The sequence below is a fragment of the Suricata suricatta genome, chromosome 1 (assembly GCF_006229205.1).
Source record: "Suricata suricatta isolate VVHF042 chromosome 1, meerkat_22Aug2017_6uvM2_HiC, whole genome shotgun sequence".
NCBI lineage: Eukaryota > Metazoa > Chordata > Mammalia > Carnivora > Herpestidae > Suricata > Suricata suricatta.
The window spans coordinates 146,400,619-146,420,006 of record NC_043700.1 but is presented as its reverse complement, the minus strand read 5'-3'; the positions used below and the strand labels follow the sequence as shown (position 1 = coordinate 146,420,006).

Below are 19,388 nucleotides of genomic sequence, written 5' to 3'. Positions count from 1 at the left end.
GTCTACTAGGTATATGTGTGTTTCTTCACATACATGCTTTTGTATAAATGCCATTTAAAAATGATAATGTAAATTCATATGACTAATTTTGCCAACCAAAAGATACTCACAAGGCCCCCTCCTTTTTGTTTACACTATCAGAACTTGACTTTGCAGTGATTTTCAGTGGAGTTTACACATTTAACACAACACAGCTGAAGCATCACGTGAAAAGTTTCTTAATGTTCCCGGGAAGGGCTTGGTTGCACACTGATTTTAGAGTATACTAAGAATATGTAGTCAAAGGGTTTATTAATGGAGAACTTCAGTTGCTTAGACCCCTCGTACATAAATATAAAATTTTACTTCAGTTATTTTAATGCTACCATATTAAATCACTAGAGCTGTGGAAGCAGCTAATACCATCCTTGTATCTATTATATGAGAAGTTTTTAAAACTATAGTTAAGGATCCTGTTTATATGCTTAACCTATAACTATGTTGTAAGCAAACATGGGACAAGAGAGGCTACTTTTCTTTTACTTAAATTTTTTTTAACATTTGTTTATTTTTGAAAGAGAAAGGGTGGGGGGAGTGAGAGAGAGAGAGGGAGAGTGCAAGTGAAGGAGGGGCAGAGAGGGAGAAAGGGAGACACAGAGCCTGAAGCACGTCAGCACAGAGCCCTACGGGTATGTGCCCTGAGGTCATAACCCGATCCGAAGCTGGATGCTTAACCAACTGAGCCACCAGGCGCCCCAATAGCTACTAATTTTTATCTGGGTATTGAAGTTAAAACACAGATCATTTTGTTGTATTGAACAAAAATGAGGCTAATTAATGAGGCTAATTCATTTATTTTATATATAATAATAACTTATCTGAATAGTTGCACATGAACCCAGCAATATTGTTTTCACTATATGCTGTATGTTGTGGCAAGTAGAAGAATTTTTTTCTATAGACGATTTCTTCATTATCACACTTAACTAATTTTGTTCCTATACTGTTCTTAACCATATCTGAATGAAGAAGCAAGCTGTGAGTGATTTTGTATCTGATTGATAGTCCTGGGATGATTATATATGTCTTCCCTGGCTGTCATCAAAAGACACTTTTTTAAAGTAAACAATATAGCTTTAAGATTAGTGCGAATAATAGTATCTAACATATTAAATAACATTTATTAAATAGATGTGATCAGTAGATGGCACCTGCACGTAAGTTGAAGGTTTGTATGTGGTTTGAATTAAAAGGACATGATTTCATTCTTTCCTTTTGGAAACATCTGAATAAATATTTATTCATCCTTTGTTCCTCCTGTGCTCCAAGATTGGTCTTTCTAATGGCTACATCCCAATTATGGATTGAGGGGGCCTGGTTGTTTAATGTTAAATTAAATTCAGAATCTCCTTGGAATGCCTGATCCGCGTCACGACGGAAGGAATCCTGGGCCACTTAGAAACTTTACACCTGGTCTCTACCTCATCAGACCATCACAAGTAGTACTCCTAAGAACCTATCGGGTTGAATTAAATCAGTTTCCCAGAGTGACCATGAAATGCACGACTCACGCTCTCAAAAGATAGCAGTTCCATGGTTTTCAGGGCACTGTTCTGAGTCCAGTGACCATTATTTGATTTCTGAGAATCTGAAAAGCCATTTAACATCTTCACACCTATTCCCTCCTCTATGAAACTGGAGATAATAATATTCATCTGATAAAAGAAGTGACAAAGTGGTATTTATGTGAATATGCTTTCCAAGTTTGAACGTTTGCACAGATGCAGGTCATTGTTACTATACATTTTGGGCTCTGTATGTCCCAGGTAAAGTAGTTTACATATAACTAATGATTTGATTACAGTTTTGATTTTTTGGTTTTTTAAAATGGGAATCTACTTTTCTCCTATTTCCGTTCTAAAGCCAAATACTTTATGTGCTTTTTGCATGCTATTTCGTTTGTACTCTAAGTTCCTCTCAAAAGACCCAGTCTTTTGGAATGAAGTATTATTAACCTATCCTGAAACAAATGGCTAATGTTAGTAATGATAATAGTCATAACAATACCAACCAAAAGTATACTTTGTGTGTGTGTATATATATATACACATACATATATATATATACTACACTTTTTCCTAATGCATTTTTGTAAGTGTATCAACTTTGTGCAGTAATTACATAACTGGCTCCCATGTTATATGTGTGAAAAGTGAAACTCTGAAGAGATTTCTCTGAGAATTCTTTTTGTTGGTGCCATCTGCTTATACTTCACTGTCTACTCTTAGCAACTTTCAAATGTACAGTACAGGATTATTAACTATAGTCCCCGAGCTGTACATTGTATCCCATGACTTAATTATTTTATAACTAGAAGTGTGGAACTTTTGACCCGGTTCAGTCATTTTTCCTCAAAACTGTCTATTGTTGGAGTGGATTTTTTTTAATCACAAAAGTTTCTGATGAAAAAATATTGAAACTTTTATCACTGTAAATAAGCCTTAATACTTTCATAAGATTATAATGTTTTCTCTGTGAATATTAATAGATTAGGATGCATTTGACATTATTATTGCAGTCTTTTCTCATCCTTTATTGTGGGATTTAAAATTACCTTTAATATCAGGGATACTGAAAATCAGTTTTTAATTTATATTTATATTAAAAGTAAACAATGAAAAACTGAGTTGAGAGCACATGAGAACATTTGATTATTTTACACTTATCATCTTTAATATTTTAAGATAATTTAATGGTTTTTATATAACTATAAAAATACTCACTGGTATAAACTATTCATTGTTCAATAGGCTTTAATCAAAACTATAGTTAATTTCATTTTTATTTATAGTAACTGAAGTCATTAAAAAAAGAGAAGATGGGGGCACCTGTATGGCTCAGATGCTTAAGCCTCCAACTTCAGCTTAGGTTATGATCTCCCAGTTCCTGGGTTTGAGCCCGTAGTTGGGCTCTGTGCTGACAGCTCAGAACCTGGAGCCTGCTTTGGGTTCTTTGTCTCCCTCTCTCTCTGCCCCTCCCCTGCCTGCATTATGTCTCTGTCTCTGTCTCTCTCTCTCTCTCTCTCTCTTTGTCTCTCTCTCTCTCTCCTTCTCATAAATAAATAAACATTAAAAAAATTTTAAAGGAGAAAACAGAACCATTAAACTTCTGTTTCTGAAATGTAGTTGGTCTTCATACAGTCAATATTATAATGTATCCTATACAAAAATAATATTCCAGAGATTATCTACCTTTCTCCCTGATTTAAAAAATTTTTAACTTTTAAAGAACATTTAATATAATGGAATTTATAATAAATACTAATAAAATATGTAATTATTTTTAAAAGTTAATGCTATAAAGCCTTGTTGTTTGATCCAGAACAATGATGATAATTACTGCAAATATATTATTGGTATCGCATGTTTTGATTTATATACCTCTCCACATATACTATCTCATTAATTAGAAGGCTTACTTGACTTATTTTTACAGCAAATGGTTGCTTATTTTAATTTCCTTATATATGCATAAGTAAATAGTATTTTATAACTTAAATAATATGTAATATGAATACTGTCAGTGCACATGTCTAGATAGATAAGTGGATAGGTGGATTAGAATAGTTTTCATATTAAATTCTTTAATTGAGTCCATTCAAACATAACCATATGAAATCATTGACTCAAGACCACTCTCTGTGCAACAAACACTTCCATAATTATGAATTTTAACCTTAATGCCCTACTCATAAATGAGTAATAATCTGTTTTTTGATATAAAACACTGATTAAATAATAAAAGATGTGTAGTTGCCCTTGTGTATCTGAGACTTTCAAGAATAGACACAACCTCTAAATGAACTTTTTTATTTAAGCTGTAGAAATCAGAATAAAAAGTTGATAATGGGTATAAAACAACAGTAGACCAAGAAAGCCATGATTTAATGACTGCAGATCAGAAATACAACATTCAGAATATTTACATCTCACTAAATTTTGTGATGTGTACTTCTTTCATTATTATTTATCACTACTTCAAATGCAATCCTGATGATAACTTTCTTTAACAAGTTACAGTAATAACTGAAAGGTTATATAGCCTTTAATAAACATCTGAGATAGATTTAGGAGGTTTTTTTCCAGGTGTGATATGCAAACTGTTGTCCTTAACTGCAATGAAACATGTATTTTAACTTTGAGGCATCTCCTTCCAAAAGATTTTCTTTGTAAAAGGGAAGGGCTGCTATTTTTTAAAGTCTGAGTACACTAAAATGGCAAGGTGCCTCCTTGCCGCTTAGGTGTGAGGCCAGCCACGTTTACATTACTGTTATTACACAGTTGTCTGATAATCATCTTCAGCATTACATCTACACAAGAGAGTTTTAGGGACATGTTCCTCCAGATTAACTGTTATGCTAAATTGCATGATAAGTGTGGAATATTGGCTTTTATTAATCTTCCACTGAAAGCACAGAATATATTTTTCACCTTACAACATTCACTAATGAATCGATTTTAATTTAGGTACTGAGTAAAATCCTCAGCAAGGCCAACAAATGGTAGTCTCAAGCAAATACAAAATATTTTCACAGTAAATCAGAATGAGTTCTTCCTTTGATGTCCCTTTATCCTGCCAGTATGCAAGCAGTGATTCAGAAGTATCAGTCATTTTATGGAAGGAAGCATATCTTCAAGAAGATATAACAGAAAATTCTAGCCATGAGGTATATATTTCTGAAATGAATAAACAGGAACAAAAATACTGGATAACTGTAGAAGGTCTCATCCTGTACACTTAGTGACAATATAAGAGTTGGGGAAAAAACATTTTTTTCTATAGAAATATGTACCTATTAATAAGTTATTGAACCTAGAAATTTCTGCACAACATTTACCTTAGCAAACGCACTCTGAACTTGGATGTCTTTTTCAAAGAATCAATTTCATTATATGTATACTTACCCATGATTAAATCTGGGTACCCCAGATATGGTTAGCCCAGTAGCCACAAAGGATGCTTCATGTATATTTCTATTTTAGTACTGGTTTTTGATCATTCTCTTTGGGGATTTAGAGTTATTGTAAGTTATAGGATATTGGCATTTGTGACCAGGCCTCTGTGAGGTTAGTGTAATTATTTGGCCAAATACAAGGAACATGAGAATCAGTTCATAAAAAGGGCTTTATTTATGGTGTTAGTAATGTACTAATTAATATAAATTACATTTTAAGAGATTTTAATATTCAAATATTATATTTTTATTGATTTAGGTTTGGCTAAAAGCATTTCCACATCATATTTTTCCTGCCTTTAAAATGGATGCCATGATAATTGAATTTATTTTACAGCTTTCTAATAAAACTCTGTGGTTATAGTTTTTCAATTTTTTTTTGATAATGAGAGTGAGTGATTCCTACCAAACAGTTACCTGTATTCACGTTGGCTCCATCCTAAGAACCAGTTAGTGTTGCTTAAGCGCTATTTAATTTCTAGCTCAAAATTGTACTGTGTTCACTGAAAAATCAAATTCGTTAGTATGAGTAAACTGAATGAATTGATTTTTATTTCTAAGTGGGTTTTTTTAGTACACTACAGGTTTTTCCTTCCTAAGTCTAAAACTCTAATTTTAGCAAAACCTTATTTAAATCTTTGTAAAATAAGCAAAATAAAATCATCACTGGTGTTAATCATGATTTACCTTCCCATGTGTTTATTATTTCTTCTTCTTCTTCTTCTTTTTTTTTTTTTTGGCCTTCAGGTGCAATAACAGAACACAGTGTGCTGTGGTGGCAGGTCCTGATGTTTTTCCAGACCCATGTCCAGGAACCTATAAATACCTTGAAGTGCAGTATGAATGTGTCCCTTACAGTATGTATATTCCTCTACTTCTCTTGTGAAAAGACCTTAAGCTTTGTTTTGCATGCATTGACAGAATATTCTCTATGAAAACATAAGAACTATTACATGCATTTTTTAAAGACTGGCTAATTTGAATTTTTCAGGATCATAAATCCTCCTACCATTGGAAGAATTAGATGTTGCTTGCATGATCCTGAGATGTTCATTTTGACTATACATTTCTGTATATCCATACTTATTCCAAAACTTGTCTTAATGCAAGGATGTAACATTTTAAGAAAAATGTTAAGAGTAGAAAAGGATACTACATCCTTCTAGGTCCAAGCAAACAGGAAGTGAAAATGAATAATATATTTGCATATTATATTATATAAGTGCATATATAATATAATAAATATAATATGTGGTTATATATGATATAATATATATTATTATACTTTTATAGTCGTATACACATTGATAAATTCTGAACTCAATATAAGCTGTTACATCTAATCTACAAGTGCTGTCAACATTTTGAGGATTAGAAATATATTCATCCAGAAGAAATAAACTGAAAAGAAAATACAAAAGTTACATGAGCTAAAGTACTCTTCAGAATTTACCCTTTGCAGCCTCAAGAAGTTTATCTTTGCAACCTTTAGGTCACATATGGTATATGCCAAACACAGAATTTTTTTCTTCAGGAGTAATAAAGGATCAAACAATCAAAACCAGAACATTTTGTCTGACTTTTCTACTCAAACGAAGAATCACCATTTCATGAAATATTTTCATTTTATTTATTTATATTTTTTTAATGTCTTATTTATTTTTGAGAGACAGAAAGTCAGTGCTAGCAGGGGAGGGTCAGAGAGAGAGGGAGACACAGAATCGGAAGACAGGCTCCAGGCTCTGAGGTGAGCTGTCAGTACAGAACCCAACACAGGGCTAGAACCCACGAACTGTGGGATCATGACCTGAGCTGAAGCTGGACGCTTAACTGACTGCGCCACCCAGGCGCCCCTCATAGAATATTTTTGATCTGACAATTAATTATTCGTGGGATTCCTTAGTGAAGATCACTCAGGAAATCCTACATTTTCATATTAGATATTCAGTTCATCCCCAATGCTGAAAACACCTGGGACCACAAGTAAATCCCAGGTTTCAACTTCCTCTGACATCTCAGAAGGAAAGTATCTGGGGATCAGCAAGTTTGTTGTGCTAAGAGATAGTTGTAAGATTACCTCATTTCTGCTCATTTAAGAAGCAACACATTTTTCCTAAGCTGTAAGTGTGCATAATCCAATAATAGAGAGCAATTTAGCCAGCAAGAAATGAATTGGAGTTTTAAAATAATAATGAAAGCAATCAAGAGAAAATTTCATTTTTGCTTTAATTTTAGTGTGATTGATTAGAGACAGTTTATCTAGTGACGTCTTATAAGCTAATTTTCCTTGTTATGAAAACAGTATTGAGTGCATAGGTTTTGTTCAAATCTCAATTGAAGTTATGCTTTGTATATATTGTTATATCTAGGGACCCTTCTATGAAATTATAAAGCTCTTCCTGACCAGTTATTGTTCCTTAGGGAATTTTTTAAATTTTTTAATGTTTTATTTATTTTTGAGAGAGAGAAACAGCTTGAGCAGAGGCGGGTTAGAGACAGGGAGACACAGAATCCAAAGACAAGTTCCAGGCTCTGAGCTAGCTGTCAGCAGAGAGCCCAACATGGGGCTTGAACTCACGAACCTTGAGATTATGACCCGAGCTAAAGTCGGACACTTAGCCGACTGAGCCACCCAGGCACCCCTGTTCATTTGAGAAATTTTAAAGAAATAAGATTTGTAGTCCTTTTTGGAATGTTGACAATTATATTTGGATTATATAGTAAGATCTTTGTGAATTATAAAGAACAGCTGTTTCCAAAGGCATTTTATAAAAATATACCATAAGAAATACCTCATTTTTAAAGACAGTTTGAGGAAACTTTCAATAATATTTGGAAACATGAAAGCTGAAGTAGAAAATGTCAAGCTAGAGTTTTTCACAATTTTTAAATATTAAAGAATTTCACAGCTGTCTCTTCAGTTTTCTGTATTTCTTCAAAATTTCTTTGAGGATAGTTCCTCCAGAATCCTCTACCAAACTTATTTTGAAAAATCATTACTTAAATCATTTAATATAAATAAGAATTTGTTCATGTGCTTTTGTATAAAAGGAGTGTGGTTTACATTTACATTTTCTTTCTCTCATAAATTTTCAGAGATAACTTGATTCTTGAATATCCTTTCAATACAGGTCTGATAATCCTAAAAATTCACTGATTGTCTAAAAATGTACAGTATATTAAGATATTTTTCTGATTGTTTCATTAAATAATAACTATAAACTAGGTGCAGCCACTTGCCCATTTATATACCGGTACAATGTAGCATGGTTGTGTTTGTTAAATTATCTTCAGTTAAAAGTGTAATGCATAAATGGGAATTCACTTAGTAAATTTAAAGTGATTTTAAAGGGAAAAAATGCAAAAGAAAGTATAAGCCATGAAATAAAGTATAGCGACTTCTTTGAAAGGTAGGTTTATTAAGTAGAAAAACAGCCTGAGATCAGGGACAACCTGAGATCAGGGAGCGTAGATTCAGAATATGGTCTGGCTACTTACCAAAAACCATTCGTCCTTAAGCTGAGAAGCTATTAAAATTTTCTGGATCTCACCTTGTAGACACTCCCTGATTTGTAGTAAGTTGTGATTTAGATCAACACTAAGCTCTTTTTTCTACTTCTAGCATAAAATGCACAGACTTTTTCAATGCTGTAAAAAAAAAAGAAAGAAAGAAATCACTGACTTAAAATTGCTACCACTTTTGGGCACTTAAAATATCTCACTTACCCCATGGGTAACATGTTTACATGCATCATTTTATTAAGTTCTCACAATATCTTCCTCCCTGTTAGGTATGAGTATTGCTATTCGGAAGAAGAAACCAAAGCTCAATGGGTTAAGCTAATGTTTCACGTAAAATACAGAACAACTGGATAATGGCCGAGCCCAGAGCTGAGCCTGTCTCTAGTACCTGTTCTTAGGGACTCGGCTTTGATTCTTCCCGGAGATTTTCCTGTTCATAGATTCATGAGTTAGTTAATCTTGTTCAGCATTCTCACCATTGTAATTTTTATCAGTACAGCAATGGCACACAGTGAAAGCAAATGCTTCAAGAGCCTCCACCCTTTTTGTTAGTGCTTTTGCTACTTACTTTCAAGAGGTTTTATGCCTTTCTTCAAGCCGCTGAATCACTGCAAACTTCTATTTCCCCAAACACCTAGCAAAGCATAATGGCAAAAACTAGTCTGCTATTAAAATGCCACCCACAATTTGGAATGAGGCTCTTATCTAAGTAGTACCTTAGAAGTTATTTAATCATTTGTATTATAAGAGAAATCCTAGTACCTACTATGCTTATTGAAATGTCCCTAATATATGATTACAAGGTAAACTTCAGAAGTAGGATTCATTATTAGTATTTTAAAATTTTCTACTTGAACAACTGAATAAACACATTATGGTAGGTTCTTTTTGTTATGCAATTCAGTAATATTCATTTTCATCTTTAACTTAAGACAACAGACTTCAATGCATATAAGTGATGCATTTGCTATTTCTGAATGTTTTCTTCTTAATATTAATCCATAGAAAATATTATTGGTATTGTCTTTTTTTATATATATTCTGTATGAGTGTTCTCATGGTAGTATGGATTTTTAAGGAGATACTGTCCCATGGAAAAATATAGAAAAAATGAAAATATAGAAAGAAATATAGAAAAAATATGTGGGAAAGCATATAAATACTAATGATATAGAATCTATTATAGGTAATATAGATAAAAATTTAGCAAAATTCTTTGTATCACACAAGAAAGGTGGAGTTAAAATATCTAAGATCAACTTGCAATAATTTTTGCAGAGTTTTAGGAGTCACTAAATAGGTATATAGTTAAACAGTGTTAGTTCTAGAAGAGCCTTAACCTGAATCAAATGGCATGACTTTTTTCTTTCTTTCTTTTTTTTTTTTTGAGATGGTGATGGGAAAGAAAATGAGAAAAAGGGATTATAGACAATTTTGTGAGGCCACTTTCTTAGAGTATCTTGTCAACTTTTCTGAATCACTAAAGTTATATTTAATTTTTTTCTAAATCTCAGCTTCTCCCTCCTGTCTGTATTTTCTTGTTTGGGTTCACAGATACCCTATTTGTGACCAAATTTGGGACAGATGAAATCAATACTTTGTTCCTGTCACACCTTAGTTCCAGTGTGACTTTTATAGCCTTTGCATTGTCTTCTGAGGTTTGATTTTCCTCCTTAGTGATTTTTTTCCTCCTGGGAGATGACCCAGATACTCCAGAGGTTAAACCCCTGCGCCTACCAGTGCCACCCTTCTGCTCTCGCCTCCCTTCTCGCCTCCCTTCCATCCCTTCTGGCCTGATTGGGGATTGAAATTGTGGCATCTTCCTGTAGACTTTCCCTCATTTAGCAGGTTTACAGGGAAGATTTGTGTTAGGGAGAAAACAATAAAACAACTAACCACCTACGTAGAGTATTTTTCTGAACAAAGAGTCTTTACTTTTTATCCTGCTGACAATTTGTCTTTCTTCCAAGGCATACAATTTCACGCACATTACACTCAAAAAGTGCTTGTCTTCTCTCACAAGCCAGCTTTTCTCTTCAGTTCTTTGTCTCTTCTTAGAAATACAAAGCACATATTACTTATTCTAGCAATCTTCTCTCATGGTGGATTTTCTTAGGAAATGGGGGAGGAAGCATACAATTTGGAGAGCTTCTAGAAATGAGTGTTTGATTAAACCAGTTTTGTGTTATAGCACTTATTGGCTTTCTCACCATACACATTAGCCATCTGAAGAGTTATTTGTGATTGTCTGTGGAAGGACATGCAAAATGAATCTTATTGGAAAATTAATATTTACAAACAATTTCATAATCTGTTAGTTTTATCTCTTTTACTATAAGAAAAAGCTTTGCACTTGCTTCAGCATTTGAATCAGACCGATTCTTTAATTATAAATAACTAAATATATTTTTGCAACTAATGGTCAAATGATTTCATTTTTAATGTATGCATTCTTTGGTTCTTATTATATAAAAAATACTTACAGATTTTAAAAATCACATGCTAAGGGGCACCTGGGTGGCTCAGCTGATTTAGCTTCTGACTCTTGATTTCAGCTCAGGTCATGATCTCACAGTTTCTGGATTTGAGACCCACATTGGGCTCTGATGCTGAAAGAGCGAAGCCTAATTAGAATTCTCTCCCTCCTCCTCCCCCCTCTGTCCCTCCCGCACTCGTGTTCTTTCTCCCTCTCTCAAAAATAAATAAACTTTAATTCTTTTTAAAAAAAATCATGTGCTGAAATTAACCCATATGCTTAATTTTTAACATATCACAGATATGTCAAGATATAATTTGATTCCAAATGCCTCAGGACTTTTTTGCATTTCTGACCTATAGGAGACTTTCAAGAAATAGATATTGAATGATTGAAAAAAAAAGAAAATGTAGTCAAAATGGCTCCTCTGAAAGTAGTCTATTTATTGCTAGAATGCTAATTCAAGAAACTCTTGTCTACAAAAAACAGCTTATTAGTTCAAAGGGAAAATCTATGGTAAAAATATAGATTATATGAATATTAGTCCTTCCAAATTGGTGATCATAGTCCTCAAGAATGCTACCAACTACAGATTTGTTTTTCATGTTAATCTTGTCTAAGCCTCCACGTAACATAGCAAGTATTGTTCCTTAAATATTATTCCATCTGTAAGAGTAGTCAGTTATCTAAATTCTCTTTTTTAGAATGATATTTATAACAGAAACATCCTAATCTTCCTTTTGTTTCCTCCTTTTTGCACCCCCTTCACAGTTTATTTCTTTCTCTTTCAAATAGTTTTTCTTTATTTCACAATATATTATACCTAACAGATTATCCATAAATTGTTTGCTAATAGTTATTTTAAACTCCGCTTATATGCCTACAGTATTATATATCTATGAAACCTGCCCTCGTTGGTACAAAACAAGACATACAGATGGATTATACTTTCTTGGAGGTCCTAATCCTAAACTCTCTCATACCTCTGTCTAGCTGCTCATATGTTTATGGAAATTATTCTCAACTAAATGATGCCATTTGCTTTAAAGACCTCCCATTTATCTGTCACTACTCAATATCTATTGTATACCAGGCACTGGTGCATACTAGCATAGAAATCGGTTAAAACAAATTCTGCACTCAAAGAATTTAGTCCAATGGGGCTCAAGCTCCCCAAACATACAATGTCATTAGTTCAACAAAGCCATGGAGCATTTCACATTAGCAGTGTACAGAGAATGCACACTCTTCTCATAACGAGTGGTATGGGGATGTGGACGGGTATCTTCTGGGAAGGTTTTCAAGAGGAGATGACCCTTGAGCTGAGGGTTTTTTTTTTTTTTTAATTTTTTTCACATTTATTTATTTTTGAGAGACAGAGTGAGACAGAGCATGAGTGGGGGAGGATTACAGAGGAGACACAGAATCCGAAGCAGGCTCCAGGCTCTGAGCAAGAGCTCAGCACAGAGCCTAATGTGGGGCTCAAACCCACAAACCATGATTCATCACCTGAGCTGAAGCTGAACACTTAACCGACTGAGCCACCCAGACGCCCCTGAGCTGAGTCTTAAAGAATGAGTAGACTCTAGTGAGAAGGATGATCCTTTGTAACAGATAGGACAGTGTTCTGAATGTAAATGTAAAAGATAAGAAATTGTATGGCGAATGTAAAACCAAAACTGTTATAGTGTTTTCATAAAAGACAGAACATTAGAGTAAGAGGAGATTAGCGTCTCTGTATGCTGATTCCTCTGGGACCTTAATACCAACTGCAGTGTGGAGTGCAGAAAATTCAAGTAAAACTATTTCTGAAGGCAGTTAAGTGATATATTAATAAGACATGCTTGCAAATCTGCAAAAAAATAATTTTGACTGATTTAAGTTAAAAATATTTGAGGGGGGGTAGGGGATACAGAGTAGTAGTTCTAGAATCAGGTAACAACCAAGTCCAGAAAAAAATCCAATGATCCACAGAACAAGAAGTGGTGGGGAGATTCTTATGTTCAGATACATTAGGTTCAAAAATGTTTCGTCTGATGTAATTTCTGTAGTGATCTAGGTTGGGACATCAAGACTATATGACATCCACTATCCAGGTGGTATTTTCATGGATCCAGACAATGAGGCTGGAAAAGACCCTAAACGTGATTAGGAAAGACTGGATCCCTCCATGGACTTGAAGGCAAACCTGCCCTGTAGTGGCTCTGGGCCAGATTCAGCTCATAGAGGGATTCCGTAAGCCTCTCTAATACTTGGAAGGCAGATTTAACATAAAGTCTGGAGCAACACTGGACCTGTATTTCTTTGGGCAATGATAGACTGGAGCTGAATGAGGGCTGCTCTCTTTTAAATAAGGTCCGTTCTGGGGCAGCTAGGTGGTTCTGCCTGTTAAATGTCCGACTTTGGCTCAGATCCTGATCTTATGGTCATGAGTTTGAGCCCTGCGTCCGGCTCTGCACTGACAGCTCAGAGCCTGGAGCTTCGGATTCTGTGTGTCTCTCTCTCTGCCCCTTCCCTGTACACTCTCTCTCACTCTCAAAAGTAAATAAACATTAAAAAAAATTTAAAAACACAAATAAAGTCAGTTCTTCTCTATTTGCTATGTTATCCAGCATTTATTGTATTTTACCTGGTTCACTATAAGCACTTAAAATGTCTCCTGGCTTCTGAAGACCCTTCAGTTTTGCAACTCTTGTTCTAGAGTTTGGATATAATTAATGTTAATACATGCAAAAGCACTCTAAATTATTACTATATTTCTTAATTTTCAAAAAATAGTAATTTCTTATACCAACAATAATTCTACCAATAGAATTTTTTGGTGCCTAATATGGGTCTGTCCCTATGTTAGTTTCTGGGGAAAAATAGATTTTGGTCCTATGAAGCTGGCAGGCTTGGGGGATAAGGCAAATAATTAACACATGAACTGATACATACAATCATTAAAGACTGCAATAAAATGCAAGAAGAAAATAAACATGATTGTATGATAGCAGTGAAAGGGCCGACATATATAAATATGGTAACAGACTTCTTGGAAAGACATGAAGATTTGGGATAAGACAGTCAAACCAAGAGCCTGGGAAAGAACTTTCAATGCAGAGAGAACAGCAGCAATGAAGACCACCAGGTGGGGAAGTGGTCAGATGGCTCTCATACCTGATAGAAAGTTAGTGTGATTGCAGTCCAGTCAAGATTTGAATAAGTAAGCCGGCAATTAGTACTGTTAATATCATTGCTAGTGAAATAAAAATTTTCTTTGAAGATTCTAGGACTTATTAAGAATCAAAATATGTTTGCAGAATGAAATTGAATAAACTAGCATTCTCTTTAAAATATATATTTTGGGGCGCCTGGGTGGCTCTGTTGGCTAGCGTCTGACTTTGGCTCAGGTCATGATCTCGTGGTCCATGAGTTCGAGCCCTGCATTGGGCTCTGTGCGGACAGCTCAGAGCCTGGAGCCAGCTTCGGATTCTGTGTCTACCTCTCTCTGTACTCCTCCCAAACTCATGGTTTCTCTCTCTCTCTCTCAAAAATAAATAAAAACATTAAAAAATTAAAATATATTATAAAAATATCACATGATTCTACAGTAACATAAATGTAAACTTTCATCAAATAAACCAAGCGTCAAGATGGCATCAATACCTAGATAAGCTTTGTATATAGTTATAGATTCATCATATATAAATTAATCATATATAAATGTATGCTTAGATGCTAATTGTAAGGGAAAAAGATAAGTTGAGAGTATTAAAGAATTAATTGGAATGCCAGAGTTAGGGAAAGATTTGGTTTAGGAAGTACATTGTTATATAGACATAAATACACTTTGAGAGGTTAGCTTAAGTATGTTCATTGGCTTTATTTGAAATAATAAAAGTATAGAGCTTGTGCTCTTAAACTTAACTCAAAGGACTTTTATAAGGTACTCTAATTGAACTGCATAAACATGTAGGATTAAAAAAGACATAGACTATAACATTTTCTTTTTAAAATACACTGCATATGGGAAGAAAACTAGTGAGAACATGTGAAGGTAAGGCTATTTTCCAAAGTGTTTGTTGCTAAAAAGTTCTTGTAGCAAATGTCATGATATATTTTACCTGTGGAGTTAATTGTTCAGATAAATTTTTCTAAATATATGTAAAATGAAAATACTATAACACAGCCTAGTTATTTTTTGTATTTTAATCATTAATTTTATGAAACTAGAAAAATAGAATCAATTGGTTTCAAAGTATTCCTTTCAAATATTAACATTTCAGCATAATATCTCATGAAAATGCTAAACTGTTGGGGCACCTCATTGGTTCAGGCTGTTAAGTGTCTGACTCTTGATCTTAGCTCTGGTCTTGATCTCAGGGTTGTGAGTTCAAGCCTCACACTGGGCTTCATGCTGGGCCTGGAGCTCACTTAAATTAAAAATAATAATAATAAAGTGATAAAGGGAAAATATACGTAAATTTTATTTTGAGGAACTTCTCAAATGGTAGGATATCACAGTTCCTATGAATGCTGTAAAAATTTTTAATTGCTTAAATTTATTTATTTTCATTTTTATTTTACATTTATTTAGTTTTGAGTGACAGAGAGAGACAGAATGTGAACGGGGGGGACACAGAGAGAGAAAGAGACACAGAATCTGAAGCAGCACCAGGCTCTGAGCTGTCAGCACAGAGCCCGACACAGGGATCGAACCCACAAACCATGAGATCATGACCTGAGCCAGAGTCGGACACTCAACCAACTGAGCCACCTAGGTGCCCCTGCTTGGATATTTTTTTAAAACTCTTCTATAAGCCCAAAGACTTTTTAACAATTAAATTCTTATATGCAGACTCAATAATGAATCCCCCCCAAATCCATATCCTCATCCCCAGAACCTGTAAATATTTACTTTAAATGACAAAAAGGACATTGTAGATGTAATTAAAGATCTTGAGTTAGGGAAATTATATTGGATTATCTCAAGTAGATTGACTGTAATCACAAATGTCCTTATAAGAAGGAGGCAATGTTAGAAATAGGATATATGACAACAGAAGCAGAATGAAGCACATGAAGATAGCGAAATGGGTCACTAGTCGAGGAATGCAGACAGTATCTGTGAAGCTGGAGAGAACAGGGTCATAATTTTTCTCCCAGAGCCTCCAGGTTGAACATAACTCTGCTATTCTCTTTTTTCTTAAGTTTATTGATTTTTGAGAGAAAGAGATCATGAGCATGAGATGGGGAGGGGCCGAGAGAGAGAGAGAGAGAGAGAGAGCGCACAAGATATATATACAGAGAATCTTGAGCAGGCTCCACCTTATCAGAGCAGAGTCCGATGTGGGGCTCAAACTCATGAAATGTGAGATCATGCCCTAAGTAGAAACCTAGTCAGATGCTTTAACTGATTGAGCCACCTGGGTTGCCCTCTGCTACGCTCTTAATTGTAGCCCTTCAGATCCATATCAGACTTCTGACAGAAGTGTTTGAAACCACTACATTTGTGGTAATTTGTTACAACAGCAGTATGATACCAATAAAACTTATTATAATATTATCTTTCCCCTAAAAAACAGTTTACTTAGGATATGGCCTGACAAAAACATAGTTTTTCCTTCTACATAAAGAATATCATATTTTTCTCAAAATATTTTTATTTTTTTAATGTTTATTTTTGAGAGAGAAAGAGAGAGAGGATCTGAAACAGGCTCTGCACTGACAGCAGAGAGCCCAAGGCAGGGCTCAAACTCATAAGTCGTGAGATCTTGATCTGAGCCAAAGTTGAAGGCTTAACTGAGCTGCCCAGGTGCCCCTCTCATGATATTTTTAAAACAAAACCATTTAAAATTTCTGTAATAGACTGGCTAGACATAGATATGCAGCATGTCATTATAGACAGAAATCATGTTAATTCTTTGTATAAATCAAACCCTAGGCTATCTCAAGTCAGGTTGGTATTTAGTATAATTAATTTTACTATATTATACATATCTACTATTTATGTGAGGCAGCAAAAGAAAAGGAATTGAGTAAATAAGGAGTTGATTGTGAATATATGAGCTACATAAATAGGCTGAATAAATGTAGTGAGTTTCTATGTAAATTTTCTTATATTTTTAAAGAGGAATTTCTCATAATAAATGACTTATCATACTTGAATTAAATTCATATATATGGACTTCCAAGTCTGCTCTGTATGTATTCATGAAACCTAGTTATCTTCAAATTATTGCATAGTGTTCAAATGCCTCCAATAATGTAAATAGGAGTGGTTCCTAATTTTCAAGAACCTATAATCTCTTCATCATTCTGTCATCCTTCAAGTAATCACATCAGCATAGAATCAAAGACTGGGAAGGAAACTAAATACCATTTTAGTTTTTATTAATATGTATTATAAACATATTATCTTCTTTCTATGCTTATTGCTTTTCAACTTCAATTAGAACAGAAATCAATGTAGAATAGAATGTGGCTGTTTCTAAGTGCATCTCAATGGCAAAGATATATTACCTCTGCTCTTTATCAGCTCCTACACATTTTTCCTGTCTGCTTTACCAAGTTCTCTCAAGCATTGGAGAATATAACAAAGTGGTTAAGAGTGAGAGCCTTAGAATTTACGTTCTGACTTTGCCAATTACAAGCTATGTTCTAATGAAGTTGTTTTACTGATCTGTGAATGAAACCCTTCAGAGAGAAAATAGGGATGATAATCAACTTAGAGTTTCTGTGAAAATTTAAATGAAATATATGTTAAAAGCTTTGCACAGTGACAGCCGCATGAGAAATGCCCAGGATATCACAGCTATTCAACTTAATATGCCTATTGAATCTCACCCACTTTCAAAGTCTTCTGACAATCCGGACCAGCATGCACTGGGGGTTGGAACTGTTTAATGCTGTTAACTTATCCCAGGATTGGGGGATCCCTAGGCATTGTAGAGTCACAGCTTTCTCTCGTTCTCTTGACTACTGGTATAATTTTACAAGTCTTCTGTCTTCATTCTCCATTTTTCACTTCAGATCACCTCTGGATTTTGAGTCCTTTTCAGAACCAGATACAAGGGCATCTGCCATATGATGTAGTTTTAAACAATTCTTTGTTATGGGGCTATTCTTTTTTTTTATATAAAATTATATTTTTATTAGTTTTTGACATCCTTCCAGTCTTTGTTAACCTCCTTTTTTTTTTAATATATGGAAGGAAGATCATTTTAAACATTTATCTGTACGTTGGTGTTTTCGTATTTATTATCCTAATATTCCCTTGAATAGCCTTCCTCAGCTCCCTGCACGGAGGCAGCCTCAGTATCTGTGCTGCAGTCAACACTGGTCAATAGCACAGTCTGGGGTCACACATCCCTAGGGTGGCTGCTTTTGGAGCTGCAAGGGAGGAGCCTCTCTGACACTGTCCGCCTCTGGGCTCCTCTGACTTTGGCCTTGTGGCTGGGGTGCTTCAGAATAAAGGCCTAATAGGTCAGAAGTATAGGAGGAGCCCATTTTGGGCTTGGCCTGGAGGCCACATTAGGGGCCCCTCCAAGAGTCCTGTTGGTGGGCAGACACTGGAAGACCTAATCTTTGTACAGCCAATGTAGAATCCTCCTTTGTGTAACCATGTCAAGGAAGAAGCAATTAGTATTTATTTCTCTTTATATGTATAACCTTTATATGTAAAATTTAATTTAGTAGGAGCCAAAACACCAGGACCTTAAATCCATGCCTACAGGGCATACAGCAGTCCCTTCTCAGGGAAACCCAAAAATTTACATCTGTTGAGAACTCTTTTTTATTTTATAGTTTATTATCAAGTTGGTTTCCATATAACACCCAGTGGTCATCCCCACAAGTGCCTTCCTCAATGACCATCACCCCTCTTCCCCTCTCCACCTCCCCCATCAGCCCTTAGTTTGTTTTCAGTATTCAAGAGTCTCTCATGATTTACCTCCCTTCCTCTCCCCAACTATTCCCCCCCCTCCTCCCCCATGGCCCTCTGTTAAGTTTGTCCTGTTCCACTTACGAGTAAAAACATGGTATCTGTCCTTCTCTGCCTGAGGGGGATATTAATCTATACATGCTTTTTCTTTTAATTTCTTTGAGTATATATGTATATGTAACCACTTATTATTTTATTATTTTCACCTTAAATGATTGATAGTATTTACATGGAAAGTCATGTGATATATAATTTGCTTTTTTGGAATTTTTATTGATGAATGCAATTTTTAATAAGTAATGAAATAATCTGGTTTTCTTATTGTCTTTTTTCAATGAGAGGAAGTTGTATTTTACAAGAAGTTTCTCATTTATCATATTGATTGGTGTACAATTATTTCTAATATTCCCTTCATAGTCTATTTTCCTTTTAATTATATAGGTTCTTTGATGATATCACTTCTTTTTTTTTTT

General features: G+C 34.6%; 1 protein-coding gene across 15 annotated transcripts in view; it reads left to right on the top strand.

Moving 5' to 3' along the window:
- ADGRL3 (adhesion G protein-coupled receptor L3) overlaps positions 1 to 19,388 on the top strand; it is a 504,973-nt gene that overhangs the window by 171,692 nt on the left and 313,893 nt on the right. For all 15 annotated transcript variants that reach the window (XM_029945427.1, XM_029945417.1, XM_029945384.1 and 12 more), the window contains one exon: positions 5,741 to 5,850. In XM_029945427.1, the coding sequence (XP_029801287.1) occupies positions 5,741 to 5,850 (110 nt within the window). The remainder of the gene's footprint in view (positions 1 to 5,740; positions 5,851 to 19,388) is intronic.